We start from the raw sequence: 19,544 nt of genomic DNA, 5'->3' as shown, positions 1-19,544 counted from the left end.
TCCATAATTCGTTTCCCCATAGGGTGGCGGCATTACTTATGGCCTGTCTTTACTTATGGCCATGTCGTAATTTTTGTCAGAAAATGATTCCGAAAACCGAAAAAATGTGATTTGCTATTAAATCACATCAAATATTTTTAATTTTGAGGTTTTCCTAAATCATTTTTTACATTGTAAAGTTTTTTGCGGGGAGGCCATAAGTAAAGACAGTGGCCACAAGTAATGCAGCCACCCTACCCCACATTTTGCCATGAACAAGATTACTCAAACTAAATCCATCTGACGTGAAAAAACTAAATATTTTCTGATAACAAAAAAATGGTATAAAATGGGTCGAAAATGATAATTTTTGCAGAAAAATCTCCAAAAAATCCATTTTTTTTTTCAAAAATCCACCGTTCAAGCTCACATCATCTGCTAACAGGAAACATTTGATTTGTTGATGTTAGATGAATCTATATAACTGACAAATCTTGTCCAAAAGCGAAGTAAGTTATTTAAAAAAAAGGTCTCCGAAAATCACGTCCCAACGGCTGAATGTTTAAAATTTTCAAATCTAAATTTTAAAAAATATAGGTCAAATTTTGTACTTTTACATGTTTAAGAATTTAAACAAATTGTTTATTGTATATTAAAAACAAAATAAAGGAAAGAGGCTGTTTTTTTGTATGTGTGACCTACGCAATCTTTTAATAATTTTTTCAGAATTTAGATTTAGGGGATAAACTGATACAGATTAAAAAAATTCTTTCATCTGAGTTGATCACCTATAATTTCCAAACTAAAAACTAAATGAGCTGAATTTATTTATTTATTTTATTTATTATTTTTTTTTTGAAGAAAAGTTTCCTAGCTGGTTTTTGTTTTTTTTTTTTTTTTAGTAAAAAGGTTTGGTGATGCAGTGTTTCATTTTTCAAGTCTTTAAATTCAATATTAAATAGGCAAATATACTAAGGTTTTAAAGAAGACTTATGGCCTCTACACAGTAGAGAAATGTATGTCCATATTAATCAAATTCCGTACGCCTCTGTAGGAGAAGCTCTTCAAATGGACATAAATTTTTCTAGTGTGTAATTATTTAGACGTGGAGGCAGCCTAAATCCCGAAAGCCAACAAAATCCTGAATGTTCAAATTCCTGAAAGAGATGAAATTATATGGACTCGGTAGCAGCCAAAATCCCGAAAGTCAAAATACTGAAAGCCAAAATCCCGAAAGCCAAAATCCCGAATGTTCAAAATCGTGAAAGGGATGAAATTATATGGAGGAAAATGTTTAGAATAATTTCCCAAGACATGGAAGATTTCCCTTTGCCTTCAGCAAGCGCAAGTGCAATCGTGGGAGTAGCTATGATACTTTTAATAATTTGGGATTTTGGCTTTCGGGATTTTGGCCCATTCGGAATTTTGGCGTTCGGGATTTTGGCTTTCAGCATTTTGGCTTTCCGGATTTTAGCTTTCGGGATTTTGACAAGGACCAATTTAGAGGATATTCTTCAAGAATAAATAATTTTTTTATTCCGTCCACATCCGAACAAATGACCTTTGCTTTAAAACAAAACCAAAATGAAATAAATTTTTTAAGTATATCCTCCTACCTGTGCCTGTGTCAGCATCTTCCCGACGCTCAGGCGGTTGCATGGGCATCAGGTGTGAATGATCAGCTGGCCAGTGAGCAATTTGCAGTGGCACAGCCAGAGGTACGGGGACAGCAATCCCACAGTCAACTGGCACAAATTGCTCCGGCACCCAATCGAAGCTGAAGGTATGGCTATGTGGGGGTGCTGTGGCACTCGTGGGTGTTGGAGGTGTCGTCGTGAGATACGGACTAAGTTCCTGATGGGCTATATCGGGTACTTTTTGTGCCGTCTCCGACCATGGCGGACTGGGATTCCACTGCTCCATGAAGTCTGGTGAATCCACAGGGGGAGCTTTCGTAAAGAGTCTAGGTCTTGGGGCCACAGTACTGAGAATTACTGTCTGCCCACTCACCCCATTCTCCACACCTCCTCCATGAGCCTGAAGCTCCATCATTGTACTCTCGGGGGATTCTTCATCGGGAATATATAGTGGTTCCAGGCGCCCAATTGCTCTCCGTTTACTGGGTGGTGTACCTGAACGATGACTGGCACTACCTCGACTGCTGCAGCGGATCTCAGCCGGTGGGGTGGCTTGGCTGTAGTCTACAGGCTGACTCTCATAGCGGTGGTAGGTGTAGGTCTTGTAGTAGTCCCCCGGTAGTCCCGGGGGCGTTTGATGATGAGTCGGTGGGGCACCATTGTGATGATGGCTAATGATAGAAGGTGAACCTTGATGGGGACCAACGCCAATTGGCGAATGATAGCCATAGGGCACATGATGTGGTGACGAGTGATGCGTGAGGGTGGGCTGAATTGTAGGTGGTGGATGATGGTAGTATGGCGTTGTTGAAGGCACCCTTGGCGGTCCTTCGAAAGGCAATCCAAACTGAATCTTCGATTGAACTGAATAGTAGTGGTAGAGCCAGGAATTTGCCAGCATCACCGAAGCCTCACGATCGCTGGAGCAGAAAAGAAGGGAGATTTATGAATTTAATATGTTACCCCAGCTCTCTCTATCTCTCATATATATATTGAGATGCTCTATAATTGATGTTTACACAAGCATTATCGACAGCGGCGGCAGCGTCTGGCGCAATCTCATCGGCGCTCTTTTCTTATAGTGCGCGATCATCCCATAAGAAAGCATAAACGATCGCACTAGATACATATGTAAACATGATCTATGAATTGAAATATCAGTGCAATGGACATGAGGTATATTCACTCAAATCCTCCCTCCCGATTAAACGCACTCAAGATCCATGCAGACTTTAATCAAAATTAGTTGCGGTATTGGGATCAATAGTAATTGCCAATGTGCGCGATCGGAAATGCAACGTCAGCGCATAAGGCACCTCAGCAAATGCCAAAAAAATGAAAAAAAGTAATATATATATATTTTGATCGATAGCCCATTTATCAAAGTGTAATCAAGGTATTTCTATGATTACATTTCTCATATTCGATGTGCAGCAGGCACTACTCTTGCGGGCAAAACAGAGTATATCATCTCTCTTCCATCCGCAATCTTGGAACATCCGCTATGTGTGAGTTGACTCATGACTTTCCGATATTGCAAATCGATTCACATGGGGATAGAGAGAGGATCTCCCAAGTGAATCTCTCGTTTTAACCACGCGTTCTCACATAAATAATATAGACCACCAATACTGATGAAGACTCTACTTTGATATGTAATCTTTAATTGATAACTCCCATCTTCTATTGTGCAATGCAAAAGAGATGCTGTGTTGAGACGCCGCAAATCAACATTGAATATTCAGGATTATTTAATGAGACACTAACAGCTTTTCGCACGATTATGCATGTAAAGTCTAATGTGAAGAGTACTATATGCATGCTATAGTGCAATAATGTTTCGGGTTACATCTATTCTATACCAATGACTCGTATTATACAGCATTCAGCAATAATTTTTCCAGTGGTAAGCATGATGAACAAGTTTCTGTAGATAGGTATGTATGCTTTAAAATTTGAGAATTTGAGAAACAAGCTAATAGATTTTAAATGGTAATTGATATATTTTATTCAAGTAATTTGTTTTCTTTTTATAATAAAAAAAAAACTTTCAAAAATCTAAAATAGAAAAGAGGGGTGGCAAAGCGTCCCGGGCTTTGCGAAGTGCTTGTACTCGAACCGATTTGAAGCGATTAATAATCACACAAAAGATCCCAAAAAAGTTTCAAGAGCAATAAAATTGATTTTCGGACATAAACTACTTATCGATTCATTAGCGGTTCACAATCGATTTGAATCGATTTATAAATCACTCGAAACATTGCTTAAAATACCTGAGGAGTAAAATAATTGAATTTCAGATAAAAAAATAGTTATCGGTTATGAACCAGTTCATTAGCGGTTCCCAGGAATCCCAAGACCTTTCCAACGATCCCAATGGCGCTCCCTAGAGCCTTTTCAACCTTGAAACCTTCAACCTTGAAAAACCGTTATTAGTGTAGCCCTTACGAATTATTGACACTAACACTTAACAGGTGGTGGCCTTCTCTTTCTGAAATGGCAAATTTAGCATCAGCACTCTGAGTCTTCCCAGGATACACTGATCCCACCACACATGGCGCCAGGGTGTCATACTACTCACTCTGAAGCTGGTCAGGGAGGCAATCTAGAGCAGAGGTGTGCAAGAACCGTTGAAACCGAATAAACGTCAAAATAAGTTTGTTTTGGTAGCGCTTTGAGCATTGATGTACATGCTTTATTTGACGTTTAATCGGTTTTAACGGTTCTTGCACGCCTCTGATCTAGAGATTGCAGTGGGGAGGGTTGCCAACATATAGCGGAAAATCTTATACATTAGCAATGATTCAATGCTATTTCTGTATATGGACATCGTTTTGGAAAAACATAGTTTTGGAGGGAACGGTGAGGAGGGAAAATGAAGGACATGTTAATAATCTTTCTGTCGACTAACGTGGAGTAGGGTCCTCTCTAACCGTTTGACCTCTAGGCATTGTAACGGACAGACGGACGGACGAACGGACAAATAGTGTGATATAATTTCTCAGAGATCGTCTGAAATGTGAAGATAAATATGTTGAAAAAGTGGTTTGTTATTCTAAATTTTAAGTAAACGTTACTTTTTTTTGAATTTGCATTCTGTGAAATAGTATTGCCTAAAATATGTTATATCAATGAACTTAAAGGAATATTGTTTCTAAACCCAATTGTAATTCACAGTTCTTTAATATCTCTGATCTTATGCTATCAATAGGGTTTCAGATTTGCCAGGGCAAAACCGGTAAAACTTTATTTTGACAACGGTGTTAAAAAAAACAAATCCACAAAAAATATTGGTTTAATATTGTATTAATTGTGTTAATAAATATATATATATATATATATATATATATATATGATTCTATCATAAAATCACAGCAATTTTTATACTAAATGGTGAAGATTACTTAAAATATTTTTTTCAGAAAATTTCTTTAATATAAATCTTTCACAGAATAATCGCTCCTGTTTGATTCGATTAAATTCACAGTGACCAATGTATATCTCGTGGCGCATATCTAACACGTATGGCATGTTTTATGCGGAGGTGTTTTTTCTCGAGGAAGCACAGGAGAGAGATGTGCTTGAATTTAAATGTGGCATACGGTCTTTCGGCCTTTGACCCAGTGTTTGGGCTTTGGGCAGAAATTATGCAAATATTTCGTATAGCACACGCTACGATCACCGTGAACCTTGCACAAATATATGGCTCAGAAGCAGAAAGCTTTGGCCTCCCCAAGTGAGAATGGAAAATAAAAGTGTGGTCTCAACGCGACCCACGAAAGGTAAGATAGAAGGAGCCCCAGAGAATGATCCCCAAAGAATCAGACATGGGGATATAAGAAGTGTGTGTGTATGTCAAAAGGGAAGAAAATGGTTTTTATGGAGGAATTTCACAAAAGAAGAGGCATCTTCCACTGTACTAAATGTTTTTATATATATATATATATATATATATTTATATAAATATACATACTTTGAATTGCTGTGCGGGGGGAAAATGAGTATTTTGTTCGTCTAACTGCTCACTTGCATGCGCGCATTTATCCCTTCTTCGCGGCAATCATACCTCAAACACACCTTCCGCTTGGCGCGAGAGCATCACAGAGCCGCGTGCACGGAGATTGAATGTACATGCATACATGTGCAATTCTTCAGCTATGTAAATAATTTTCTCACGTTTAACACATGAACTCGCGCTGGAAAATGCTTTCAAAAGCTCCTATATAGCACAAAAGCCATTCAACATGGCTAATGCAAAAGTTATTAATTACCTCAATTTAAATGATGTTGAATTGGTTGGGATGTTCTGTAGACAAAATAGGGATATATATATGCATAAAAAGAAGGAGAGAAACAGACGTCTGGTGAGCATTGTTAGAAAGTCGTTCAGTGAGAAACTCTTTTTGTAGCATTTGCCAACAGAACCAACATAGTATAATATACTTTGTAAATCATCAGTGCAATTCGTCACCTTTAAGCCTCAGGAATTTCTCATTTGGGGATGAGACAAGAGAAATGCTTAGAAAAAGGTGTCACATGATATCTTAAAATTAAATAGACTATTGTGCTGTTCAGGCTTTGAGAATGGGTTTTGATTAGAGGTAATTGAATACCATATTTTCAAAGCTTTGACCACAGCTCTATTCAATTCACTTTCATTTTGATATATTTCAGTATTGCAACGAAAGCTAATATCGACTAACTTTTTTTTTTAACCGGAAAATATTCAATACTCAAGTATGATAAAATAGTTTCAGAAGTTTAAAATATAATAATTGCTGTGAATTGAAAGCATAATAAAAATCAATATTAGCTGTCAAACTTTGAGCTTTTCTCCTGAAAAATTGCATTTTAGACTTACAATAGTTTTCTTTGGAGCCGACGATTTTTTGCGCAAAAACTTTTTCGTTGCTTTAGCAAAGATAGAAAAGGCAAACTAAAGGAACTAGATATAAGTTTGGGCCGAATAAATGTCCTTTTAAAGCATATTTTTACTTCGTGCCTTGTCATATCATTTTACTTTGAATTGTCTCTTTTATAAGGTAGTTTTCTAGAAGAATAACACTTCAGAAAAAGGCTAATATTACATATTGCCGGCAAAGAAAAAACCAACGCAAATTTGAAATTAGTAATTATAAGAATAAGCTGTATGTATACACTCAGGAGATATCTTTCGATTGAATTACTGACACACAGTAATACTCCCTCCGTTCCGAGATAATTCGTGCGTTTGGGAAAAATTCTTGTTCCGAAATAAGTCATACGTTTGGGAAAAAATGGTATTAGGGGAAAGTTTGTTGGTAAAGTTTTTGTGTACCACAATTATCTCTTGTAAAGAACTATTGTTAATGTTCAGAATTAAAATTGGGGTCCAGTCTCCATGGTAAGTTGAGGAACGAATGTCTTAAAAATGTCTTATTTTTGACATTTTATTTTAAATCTAAATTAAATGCAAAATGGTGAGAGATAGAGACTTTGGACCTAGGTGGACCCCCCGTAAGTTACCCCTGGGACCATTAATATGTCCTTACTTTTTCCCCCGCCCCTCCCCTTCCCATGAAAAATTGTACGACACGTTCTCGACCAATTCCAAAAAAACATGGTTTTGGAGGGAAGGGGAGGGGTGGGGTAAAAATGAGGGACATATTAATGGTTTCGGGGTCAACTTATGGGGGTCCGCCGAAGGTCTCAAGTATCTATCTCTAACCATTTAGCACCCATATACGAACACATAAAAATGGATGTTCTTTTTATTGGTTATTCTGCAAAATTTGAGCAATAAAAAATGTCATATCGGTAATAACTGTTGAGTTCTACTTGTTCATACTAAAAATTTAGAACAAATTCTAGCCTGTAATGCTAATCGCAGTCCAATTATTAGTCATTAAATATCTACCGGAGCTCTTGGAAAAAAACGCGAAAAATGGACAACTTCAACATATCGATTCCTCAACTTACCATCATCGTAGGTTCCCTATATTCTCCCTCAACATGGAGGATAGTTCATACATAAGATATTTGTAAATAATAAAAACATTCTCTAAAACCATTCCTTAATCCCTAGTTGTTCCCCAAACGTAACGTAAGATTTCGGAACGGAGAGAATAAAAAAACATTTTCGGCTCCAATTTAAACAAAAATCCAAAAATATATATTATATAAATTTAATAAAATATAATTTTGCTTTGAGTTCTCAATAAATTTTTAGAATAATGAATATTTTTACTTTAAGAATACATGTTTATAAGTCTTCTATTTCTAGGCACTGAATTTATTTTAGGAAAAATATTCTTGGTCAGTAAAAATTAAAATCCTTCATTATATCTTAATTTTGTCTTTATTAGTAAATATTTCAGTAGTTAAAGTAGTTCATTAAAGTATTCTTCAACAATGATTAAAGAAAAATAGTCCTCAATAGTAGGCAAAAGCGAATTCCCGAGGTGCTTAATGCCGCGACGTCCTGTAAAGTTAGTCAAGATTGTTGTATCATCTAAGGATTTTTTTTAAAGAGAGCACAAAGTTTCTATATTTTATAGTTTCCGTATACCTTCCTCGAACATCTTAAAATTATAGAAATTTAGAATTTTAGAGGCCGATCATGAAAGATCAAGGTTAAAAACTTGAAACCTAGTCTATTATCTAGAAATAAATAGAATTTTTAAATTTTTCGATATGTCACATATTGCTCTAGATTACCTTAATGAATGCAATTGTCCAGGGTTAAAATCGTCTAAATATGAAACATATAAAGGTCGTAAGGAATTCTTGATTTCAAGTGCTTCAAATAAACACAAAATTCTCACTAAAATGATTTAAGGTGCAATCTCCTCCTCCATTTACAACTTTTATTTAAAAAAAAAATTAAGAATAAAAAATGCGAACTGAGTGAGTCGCGTTACCTTTTTAATTCCCTTATGTTGGGTCCCACCCGTGTACGTTCGGATGGTGTGGCTGTAACACAAGCAAGACCTGGGTACGCAACATAACAAAATTCCAATGAAATTACATGCAATGAGATTCAAAACGAAATGAGAAAATTACGCACTTAATCCAATCAGATGGTTGAATTCTTATTCGCCAGTTTATATTTTATATACCACTCTTTTTTTCTCCCCTCATAATGTATGCTGTTGTCAATTCCCTACTCAGGTATGTTGGGGGGATCCTCTTGCGATCGCACGGGTCTAGTCAACACCATCGAAAATCCAAAGAGTCCACTAAATGGGCAATTATAGAAATTAGCCATCACCTATTAGATTTATTGCATTTAAAATGTTTCCTCTTAATCGACATTTTTCCCTCCCCGTTTGGAATTTCTTCAACAAGGCGATTTGTTGTGGAATTTGTTAAGATCTTCCTTCCCTACACACGGATTCAGTGAATGTAAAAGTTTGTCGTATGAGGAAAAGCGAATTTCATTGCATGTTTGCTAAATTACTACCAATAATGTTTAATTGTATAAAAAAAAAACAAGATATAGAAGGGCAGAGGATGAATTTCATTGCTAATGGAGATTAGCGAAGAAGGATGAAGAAATATAAAATCGTTCTCATTTTCCTGTTTCCGATATTTCACAATGATACTCCCAAAGTTATATTCCTTTAACAGTTTGTGAACCAGAATGACGGTTAAGATTGCAAGTTGGCAATTCGAGGGTAAAGGAGAGCAAAAATGAAGCATGTGGTCGAAGGAATCTTTAAAGTATAATAAAATTGTAAAATGTAAACAGCCGGACGGGGTTACAGCGCGTCCATTTGATGTTGCAAAATGTGCTAAATAGGCGGTGAGAAGAAAAAATTGATTGCATCTAACCAATCCATAATTCTTCTAGTCGAATTAGTGGGACATACCATCAGATTATAACAATAAATAAAGAGTTATTAATATATTTGAGATGCATGTGGCGTGCTTGGCAGAAATTGTTTGGGATGCAAGACCCATGCAAGAACAAGTGGAAGAGAAATATAATAACCCGCAGACGACGAGTCGGGGATGGACTCGCGAAATATCTCAGCATATTATGAGAATTTCATATGGATTTATATATATAATATATATGTATAATATATGATTTCTTTGGAAATACACAGTCCACCTTCTACACAGTCATCATCCAATATAATCATCAACGGTTAGGCGGTAAGGTGTAATTCTTATCATCTGACCATCATCTTTCTCTCTCGCCCAGTGTACACATTATATTCCTTCCTATCCACCAAATCCGCATCATAAAAGTGATGAAGAAACGTGGAGTATTTTCATGTTTGGATTGCATGAAAAAGATGGAAAAGTATTCACACATATCTTGCACAATTTTCATTCTTTAAAAGTTTTCTTATATCTTATCAAGATGAAGATGAAGGAATGACGAATTTTTCAAATAATCCCGACGTAATTTAAAATTCCAAAATCCTAAATTTCAACAATATCAGATATAGTAAAATATAAATAAATTATTTAAAGAACACGTGGACCTGGGGCAAAATGTGACAAATCAAATATTTCAAAATTCGATATCTTCCAAGCTACGTAATTTTTAAAATTTTATCCCAGTTGGTTTTCATAAATCTCCTAAAATGTCTAAAAGTTTTAAGTGATTCAAACGAGGCACGTGGAAAATGAACACTAAAAATAAAAAAATAAACATTTTTCCCTTCAGGAGATATCAATATTCCGAATTTATTTTCCAAAATTTACTAGTAGTGACTACTAAATAAATATATTTTTAAAATGATTTACTTCTACTGCAATTATATCAATATTTTAGGATGCCTCAAATAATTTTTCCTCATTAAATTCTTTTATCAAAAATATCCACTCAAGGTAAAAATTTATTATTATTAATAACCTTATTAATTAAATTAATAAGGTAAAATTTTCTTATATCTTGAATAAATAAATAAAATAAAAATAAAATAAAATTTGTTCTGAATGAGTGACAATTTGTCTTATTTGATGTAAATGAAAGAAATATTCAGTTCACATCTTTTTACAAAAAATTTTAAACACCGCAATTTCGTTCAATCACATTTTACCTATATGTAATAATGAGAAATGTACATGCCATTTTATAAAAGCTATTAAGCAAGAAAAGTCTCTGCACTGGTTTAGAAAAGGAAAATGCGTAGATAAGAAACTTCTTGACAAAATGCCTTCATTTTGAAAAATCATTTTAAAAGCATTGTTCTTGTTAAGACGCAAGAAAAAATTACAACAATGTTATAAGAAGATTGAATTTTCTATAAAAATATCGTAACGTTATTCCTTTTATTTCCGAGAGCCCTGTGATAAAACGAATTAATGTGTAACAAATTAGCCCGTAATTGACGAAACGTACCCTTCTAAGAATATCCACAAAATAAACTTTATAAATCTTTTAAGAAAGTTTTTGTACCTATTTGCATAGAGAAAAATAGAGAAAAATTGTTTTAAGCAAAGTAGCAAAGCGGTAAATTTCCTATAAGAATATTCCAATTAGTAATCTTTTTCTGAGATCCTCTTGGAGAACGTGGAAAATATTTCGACATAAGTTCTACTAATGTTTTGCTATGAGAATAATGATTATTTTCTCAAGAATCACAAAATTTATTTACTAAACTTATGGATTCGTTACATCTTTACTTGTCTTTCGAATATAATTGCAATTTCCACGTTTGATGATTTTTTTAAGAGGATGATTAAACAAAAATTTTAAAAATTTACCTTCTTGTTCATGAAAAATGGTTATTTTCAATGTGGTGGTATTTAACAATAACAATTATTCTCTTGTTTTTATTTAAAATTACTTTTTTATAATATCTTAATTCCCTCCCCATCCCGTAGCTTTAGTTAGCAAAATAAATAGATATTAAAAGAATAAAAAAAGAAATCCGATTGATTTTCTGTAGTTTTTTTTTTTAATATTCAGCTTACAGATCAAACTGTTAGAGAAACCAAGTTCGAATGCTGAATGACCCCCACAATGCCCTGATTTATTTAAAAAAAAAACGTTTTTATAAGTAACCCGCAATAACTTTTGTATTTTAAACATTAGATTTCAATACTTAGAAAATTTCTTGAAAAAACTTAAAACAAAAAATAAACTTACCTTAAAACTTGATTAGTACAAACTATGACTGGTTGCTGATTAGAATCTTGTCCATCGCGCACTTGAAGTACACAATGAACCCATATAAAGTCTCCAGATCGTCTCTGCATTTGCACTAGAAGAATTCCAGAGCGATCTTGCTCAGATTGTGTTACTGATCATCAGGAAAAATTCGTGAAATAAAAAAAAGAAATAAACATGAGAAAATGGATTTACTCAAAAGCATTCTGCTTTTTATAGTTAAATTATATGATGTATGGGCAATGGGAATATTTACACTGAAAACACGAGAAAAACTAATTTTATTTGTCCGCCAGGCGTAAATTGTTATTAAAAGATGAAATAGAGAATGATTGAGTAAAATTATTTCACTCCCTGTCTGCTCAATAATCCCAAGAATAATCCCTTTCCTTTATATATCTTGTTAAGTAATTTTACTGATAGAATACACTTTGCTCTCAGGGGATAATCAATGTTAAGCATTTAGGAATTTTATCGTGATAAAACTTAAATAGAAAAAAATGCTCATAAAAAACAATTTTTTCCAGAATTTCGTTATTGGACTGTCAATTTGAATTTTTACATTAAATTTACAATATACAATATGAACGACATCTGTCATTTTAATATAAGGTCTTCAAATGTGATTATATTTTAGTTTTGCAATGTATAAGTGACATTTAATTAGGGGAGACCGGGGAGGTTTGGGACAGGGGTAGTATGGGACAAGGCGATTTTTTCAATTAATTTTTGAAATAAATGGGATTTAACCATTACTGTATCGTAGGCAATATTAAGATGTATCTTGACTAAAAGAATGGATATCCTCAGTTTTATTGTTTTAATTCTATGAACATTTTTTTAAAAATTGATAAAAATTGTATATTTTGACGTCTCAGTTTTCCTCTTTGTATTTTATATCAGCGATATATAATCAAAACCTTTTTATCTCATTAGGTAGCAGTGTAATCTGGGAACATATTTTTATAAAAATTTCAGAGATTATACGCTCTTGTTTTTTACTTAAAGGTTTTAAATACAAAAACTGCACACGGGGATGTTTGGGACACCTGAAAGGGGATGAATGGGACGTTGATTTTCGACAAGATTTTAGGTGGTATGCAATTTTTTATTGTCAAAATGAAGAGTAATGCCCAGTTTTTACTGGAAATCTCCCTCTTGTGCAAACTTTACCAGTGCCAGTGGATGTCTCTAACTATAGAGACAATAATTAAATCATCACTGTCTTGGGAATCAATAATTCCTTCTCAGAGGATATTCGATCTTTGCCCAATCTAGTTAAAAACTATTTTTTTTCGAAAATTTCTCGAACAAGTTCTCCAGAAAAGGCAAGGCGAGAGATAATTCAGAGAAATAATGAGAAAACAGGTACAATGCAGTTGTCGTAAAATCAAACAGGAATCCGCCAATGAGTTCAAAACTAAGAGTTGCAAGAAAATCTACTCGCCTGAGAAATTTGATAATCATGATTGTAATATTTAGAATAAAAAAAGAAAAGAAAGATAGATGGAAAATAAGAAGAAAATACTTTAAATAATTGATTGACAATAAATGACTCTACTGTACAAATAAAATTGATATTAATTTCTAAGTGTAAATAAAAGATGAAACTTTTTTATTTCTGTCAGAAATATTTATAATCTGGTATTTAAAATTAATTAACCTGTTCCAGTAATACAAATTATGCGAGAAAAAGCGCGTCCCAAACATCCACTTTTGCGTCCCATACTGCCCCACATCGGGGAGGTTTGGGTCAAAGCGTCAAGTAAAATGTTTTATCTTCTCCAAGAAAACTCAGTTGTTTTCCAAGTTCTATAGAGTACTTTTTATAAAGTCAATACCCATAAGTATCCTATAGACCGCATAAAATTGAAATACATTATCGTGTTTTTTTGGAATAGTGTCTCAAAGTCAAAAAATGAAAAAGTGTCCCAAACCTCCCCGGTCTCCCCTACTGAAATTTAGTGAACTTATAAGCCCCTAGATTTAACATTATACCACAATTCTTCTGTTTTTGTAGCCATGAACATTTATGTCTGAAATCTCTCGTATAATGTGAAGTGGAAACGATGGGAACCAAAACATAAATACCCCTATTACTCACGCTTTTATATCAAAAGCCCGTTGGGGGCTACCGAATTAAGTGTGTTGTGGTTTGAAAATAAGACAAAAAAAACGAAGCTTTCTTTTGCTCAATGCCTCGTAAATTCTTCGAAAAATTCCTTGTGAAACCCATTCACAAAGTTGCAATTTCAATCAAGACATTACATGCTCATCTAGTATTGAGCATTCGGTAGCCTTTGCGCGTATGCTATTATTATCTAATTGCATTGATTAACAAGATATTTAGTAGAAGATCATTACTCGAATTGGAAGGATGAGTAAAATATAGGAAAAAATCACGTTTCTCAGATAGCGCTAGAGCTATGGTAAAGTAGATGAGTTGAGGAACAAATGGGAATGGTATGGAGTAAGTCAGTTTAAGCGCCTTACTAATTAAAACATGATCCTTTTGATGTTTCAATCATGTCTTGATGAAAATTGTTTGAAAAGCCGCTAATTTATGTTTTTTTTTTCATCATCTGCCTTCAATTTATATGCAATGTTTATAATGTGAAGTTATACCTTTCTCATAGATCTTTCGAGGGCGGAGAACACTTCGATCATATATGAACGTGAAGATCATATAAGATCGTATGAAATTTGTATGGTTAAATAAGTACACTTAATGGTATTAGGGCTACAAATCTACTTTTTTTCGATATCAATCTAAATGGCAGGAATGAGTGAAAATATTTCAAAACTTACTTAGTCTATGCTTAGCCTGTGCCTCTCTCGTGCTATCCCAGTGAAGGAGATGATACCACGATATACCCTGAAGTTCCGATCTATTGTATCCTAAATGGAATTCACCACTGAAATTGATAGAAGTGAAAAGAGAGATGATTAGATTGAAAGAATTGTTGGCTGGAAATTAAGTCATTAATTAATTCACTTTGATCACTTAATGGATGTGTGTGACAGAAATAATAATATTGATCAATAGAGAAATGATTCGGTATGCCTTGTGCATGCCACTTAAAGTCACGCGCTCTCTTATATATTCACAAAACGGATTCCCTCTTATACTCATCCCTCGACAGTCACTTATTCTCAACTCACTTCTTGTCCATACGAATTTAGGAAGAACATCAAAGTCGTGATAAATAAATTTGACGGAATCTTGCTACCTTCGTACATTATTGATTTGACTTTATTGACAACAATGATGATACATCTCACGGGACATGGCACAATGTTTTCGCCCAGAATATGAATGCTTATATATCGTCATTTATTTCACTTTGGTGACTTCATAAAAGTCACTCCATTTTTCAAATCCCGCTGACAGATATTTACGCTAAAAGTGTATGAATATCGTGTGGCGAACCACTTGAATTTATCCCTCCAACACGCCGGAGCAATGCATAAATCCATAAATATGTACATTCACTGTTTTTTGTGATATATTCCTTTAGGAGTGAAGCTCTTTGGAGCAGTCAAGGAGACAAACAAAACATGCTGGGCATTTCATTGTATGCAAAATTGGACACCGTTTATTCCTATGGATAACACAGAAAAAAAACGAAAAATTTGTGAACATGAGAAAGAAGCATTTTCAAGGAGTCTCACATGTTCTTATGCACTATGCATCCTCTATTTACCCTACCATTTTTTTTTACCTAAACATGTAAAATAAACCAAAAGCATTTACTTTGGTATGTTGCCCTACATACAAAATACCATCTTAGTGCTTCAGCTTGAATTAATAGATTCTTGTACAGCATTGCAGAATTCTGAATATTAGAATATTATATTTAGAAATAACTTTAGGAAGATTCTGAATTTGATTTCAAAAATTCTTTTGATCTTATACCATATGCCGGTACTTTTAATTAATCTTCCCATCAATATGCGGGCGATCATTGATTCTTTGACTAGTTGAAGGACAATACTTCATACTCCGAATAACTCTTCAAGAAATCAAATTGTTTTTAAGCATGATTAGGTCTTTTGATTATGTAAGCGGGAGGGAAAAATTTGATGTCCAAGCAATGTGTGCATTTCAAGGGTATTCATATAATAGAATGATGTACTAAATGAATGTTTATAGTGCAATTAATCCCTGCATATTTTATTTAATTCAAAGGAGTAAGTAAAAACTCAAGAAGAACAATACCTGATTTAACTGCTCGAACTCGAAATGAAAGCAGTATATATGAAATCTATATTTTTTTATTGCAACTTATTACTGGTCTGATCTTCAAACGGTCAGAGATAACAAATTCTGGTCTATAGTAACCCCCATAAGTAAACATTATTTCTAGACGTTTTTTTTTCTTTTTTCCCCACCCCTCATATTAAACTAAATACAGTAGAGTCTCGCTATAGGCTATCGCTCTATAGTCCACAATTTATCGACCGTTGATTTCAAAACACTGATTTTAAGTTAGGTTACGTTTTTTAGTATGCGACATGCATAATTATTTTAATATTTTTGGCAAACTTTATTAAGTAGTTGTGATAATTGTGATCCACCATGAAGAAAGCAAGGACAAGTACCACAATCGCAAAGAAAGTGGAAGCCGTCGAGCAATTTCAATACTAAAAATCGTTGATAATTTTAAAAAATTACATGGACTATAGTGCGACCCAAGTGTCAAAATTGAAACCAAATATGGACTATAGCGAGACTCTACTGTACATGTTTTGTGATTTATTTCGAAAACGACTCCTATAGAACACTTATGAAAAATGTTTTCTATATCGAATCTATATTTAAATTGAATTGAAATTCCCAATCCGACTGCATTGGTCTCAATCCTCAATGAATCATTACCCATTATTGATTTATTTCTCTCAAATGTTTTTTTTTTAAATCTTTTTCTTTATTTTTCCGAAAACTTATGCTCAGCGCACAATAACATTTGTTTTTAAACATGTTTTCAAAATTTCCTATGAGATAGAGCGAGATGACTAGATCTAAATCTCACTCACTCTCATTGAAATGTCAAAACATGTTTGTGTAAACAAAAGTTATTGTGCGTTGGGCATTATAATAAAGCTAGAGGCCAAACAGTAAGAGAAATAGATTTTTGATTTTCGATGACCCTCCCATGATTCGATGTTATATAGAACCTATTTCTTTTTTCTCCCGTCTCTTAGATTTTTTATTTGAAATGAGCAAACCTAATACGTCTAAAATTAATAGGTGAGAATCTTAACAATCTTACCCATTTATAAACCTAAAAAACTAATGCCTAATGCTAAAAATATCCCTGGTGACCAAAAAGAGATTCGACTTCGCGACACATACAGCATGCAAAAAATACGCCAACAGTTAATCAAACTGAGTGCATTATAAACTTCATATAGTTCCAAAAAATGATGGAAAAGCCAATTACAAAAAAAATTCTGTGGTATCCAGGATGTTTTGTACATTATGTCTGAGCACATAATTACCCTTATGCCCAACTCACAGTAACTTTTCTTTGTAAACATGTTTTGAAAATTTTCTATAAGTGTGAGGGAGATAACTAGATCTAGATCTTACTCACTCTCATTGAAATGTCAAAAAGATGTTTACTAAACAAAAGTTATTGTGCGTTAGGTATTACTATGCATACCCCTTGATATTTATAATTCGAAATACAAATTAAGATTCAATCTAGTAATGTAAGGCAGGTAAAACCAGAGCAAACAACAGATGATACACATCTTAATTAAATGACAGGTTATTTTAAAGACTATAATATTCTTGCATTCAAAGTCAGACGATTCGTTAAGCCAGCTATCTCAAATAAATATTCCAATAAATGGTAATTCTCCAAAAAAAAATTCTCCTGACATTTCACTTTCATTGTGCTTGGTTATTTTCGAAATAAGTTCTCTCTTCCTAACCACAGTGCTTGGTGAGAAAATGTTCAAGAGTTCAGTAAGTTCCCTGTGGTATTAAAATTTCCCTCCCAGACCTTATGACTGTATTATCTTGGCCAATTTATTTATTTCCACTGCATTTCTATGGAAAAGGACTTGAAAATATTTACGCTGTTGCATTGGTTTTATTTTTTTTTCCTTTACTGGTGTACTTAGCACAATGTATTTTCTTGGCGATATAGATGGTATAAAATTGTGAGAGTCAAGGAATCTTTTGTGAAAATTTACATAATCCACTCCTGGTGATCACCCCAACAAAACATATATGTACATATATATATATATGCTGAGGTGCAGAGTCAAATGCAACACATTTCACATAATTTCTTTCGTCTCTGTCCTTCTTTTTTTATTTGTGTTCCTTCCTCTTTCCAGCGATTGTGATATTGGTTGTTGCTGCTGTAACAAAACGGCGCCTCTTCATTGATAGCATTTGGATCCCTGATGCACTTCCCAAGTGTGCCTCACAAATGTATCAAACACAACATATATATACACACCACAGTTGCATTTATACCTTTTGCACATTTATTGCAATATAAAAAGCGTGCATATGCAACTTGGAGGGATATGTGCGAGAGAGCTCCAAGGAGAACTTTATATCGCATTTTAAATTCGCACATTTGCATACATGTACTCATGTATATATTTATTTAAATGTCCCCTGGCTCGTGTGCTTTTATGGCAAATAGTTCGAAGTCTTCAATATATTCCAATATATTGTATAAAATTCTATAAAGTCATATCATTGTTGAGTTGGAGGTGAGGGTGAAACAGTGGAAGCTTATAACATAAAAAGCGACTATGGGATGTTACGTAAGTATAAATGCAGAGCTCTTCAGATTTACACCAAAAGAAGAATTTATCTGTGATTCTTTAGCGATCACAGCTTCTGTGATTCTACGGTTCACTCAACGATTTTCGATTGGCCTCATATACACCGGGTATAAGTTTAAAACGTTCATCATTTCGAAAATGTCCGCAGAAACTAGCTAAAATTGATTTAGCCGATTAGCCGTAATACACTAAAACTTCCATTTGAAAAGAGTTTGCTCATAAGCAACTTTATATTATAGTTTGGTTTTTTGATTTTTCTTTAACCATTTTGCATCTATCGCACTACATAATGATAAATAATAATGTTGGCACGACATTTCGTTTAGGATCTAGGCCTTCCCGCAAAAGAAGTTCGGAACATGCATTATTATTTTTCTTAAACAGGGATGGAGTTGTCAATTCTATGCTCCGTAAAATCAAGAGCAGTAAAGCTCACTGGATGCATTCCGAACACATTTAACGCCAGAAAAATTCCTGTTGACTTAAAGGGGATTCGAGAACCCGGGAAACTTGCCTCATAGAGAGATTACTCTACCACTTGACCCATTGAGTGTCCAGAACCCAAAGCATAAATTTAATAATAATAATAATAATAATAATAATAATAATAATAATAATGCTGGCACAACATTCCATGAAGGAACAAGGCCTTCCCGCAAAGGGATTAGGCATGCATTATTATTTTTTCTTGTATGGGATAAGGTTGTCAGTCCCATGCCCCGTGGAATCAAGCAGTGAAGCTCACTGGATGCAATTCGAACACCTTTAACGCCAAAAAAATTCCTGGTGACCTAAAGAGGATTCGAACCCGGGACACTTGCATCATAGAGCGAGTGCTCTACCACTTGACCCATTGAGTGCCCCAAACACAAGTATGCAAGGGTTAAATAAATTATTATTATTATTATTGAGTGTCCAGAACTAAACACATACATGATATAAAAATTCGGTGATTTTGGATATTTTATTTCTGCGCAATTGATATCTAAATCACTACCGGGAAATAA

The 19,544-nt window shown here is 34.1% G+C and overlaps 2 protein-coding genes across 4 annotated transcripts in view; both read right to left on the bottom strand.

The window, feature by feature from the left end:
* Window positions 1-19,544, bottom strand: part of LOC129808738 (Kv channel-interacting protein 1) — a 303,848-nt gene that overhangs the window by 89,143 nt on the left and 195,161 nt on the right. The window lies entirely within an intron of this gene.
* LOC129808061 (PAS domain-containing protein cky-1) overlaps window positions 1-19,544 on the bottom strand; it is a 110,679-nt gene that overhangs the window by 4,832 nt on the left and 86,303 nt on the right. For all 3 annotated transcript variants that reach the window (XM_055857747.1, XM_055857763.1, XM_055857754.1), the window contains exons 8-10: window positions 14,533-14,639; window positions 11,704-11,857; window positions 1,596-2,536 (exon numbers count right to left, since the gene is read on the bottom strand). In XM_055857747.1, the coding sequence (XP_055713722.1) occupies window positions 1,596-2,536; window positions 11,704-11,857; window positions 14,533-14,639 (1,202 nt within the window). The remainder of the gene's footprint in view (window positions 1-1,595; window positions 2,537-11,703; window positions 11,858-14,532; window positions 14,640-19,544) is intronic.

This window comes from Phlebotomus papatasi, chromosome 1 (genome assembly GCF_024763615.1).
Source record: "Phlebotomus papatasi isolate M1 chromosome 1, Ppap_2.1, whole genome shotgun sequence".
NCBI lineage: Eukaryota > Metazoa > Arthropoda > Insecta > Diptera > Psychodidae > Phlebotomus > Phlebotomus papatasi.
Note: the sequence above shows the minus strand (reverse complement) of the source record. Positions and strands in the feature narration are given on the sequence as shown.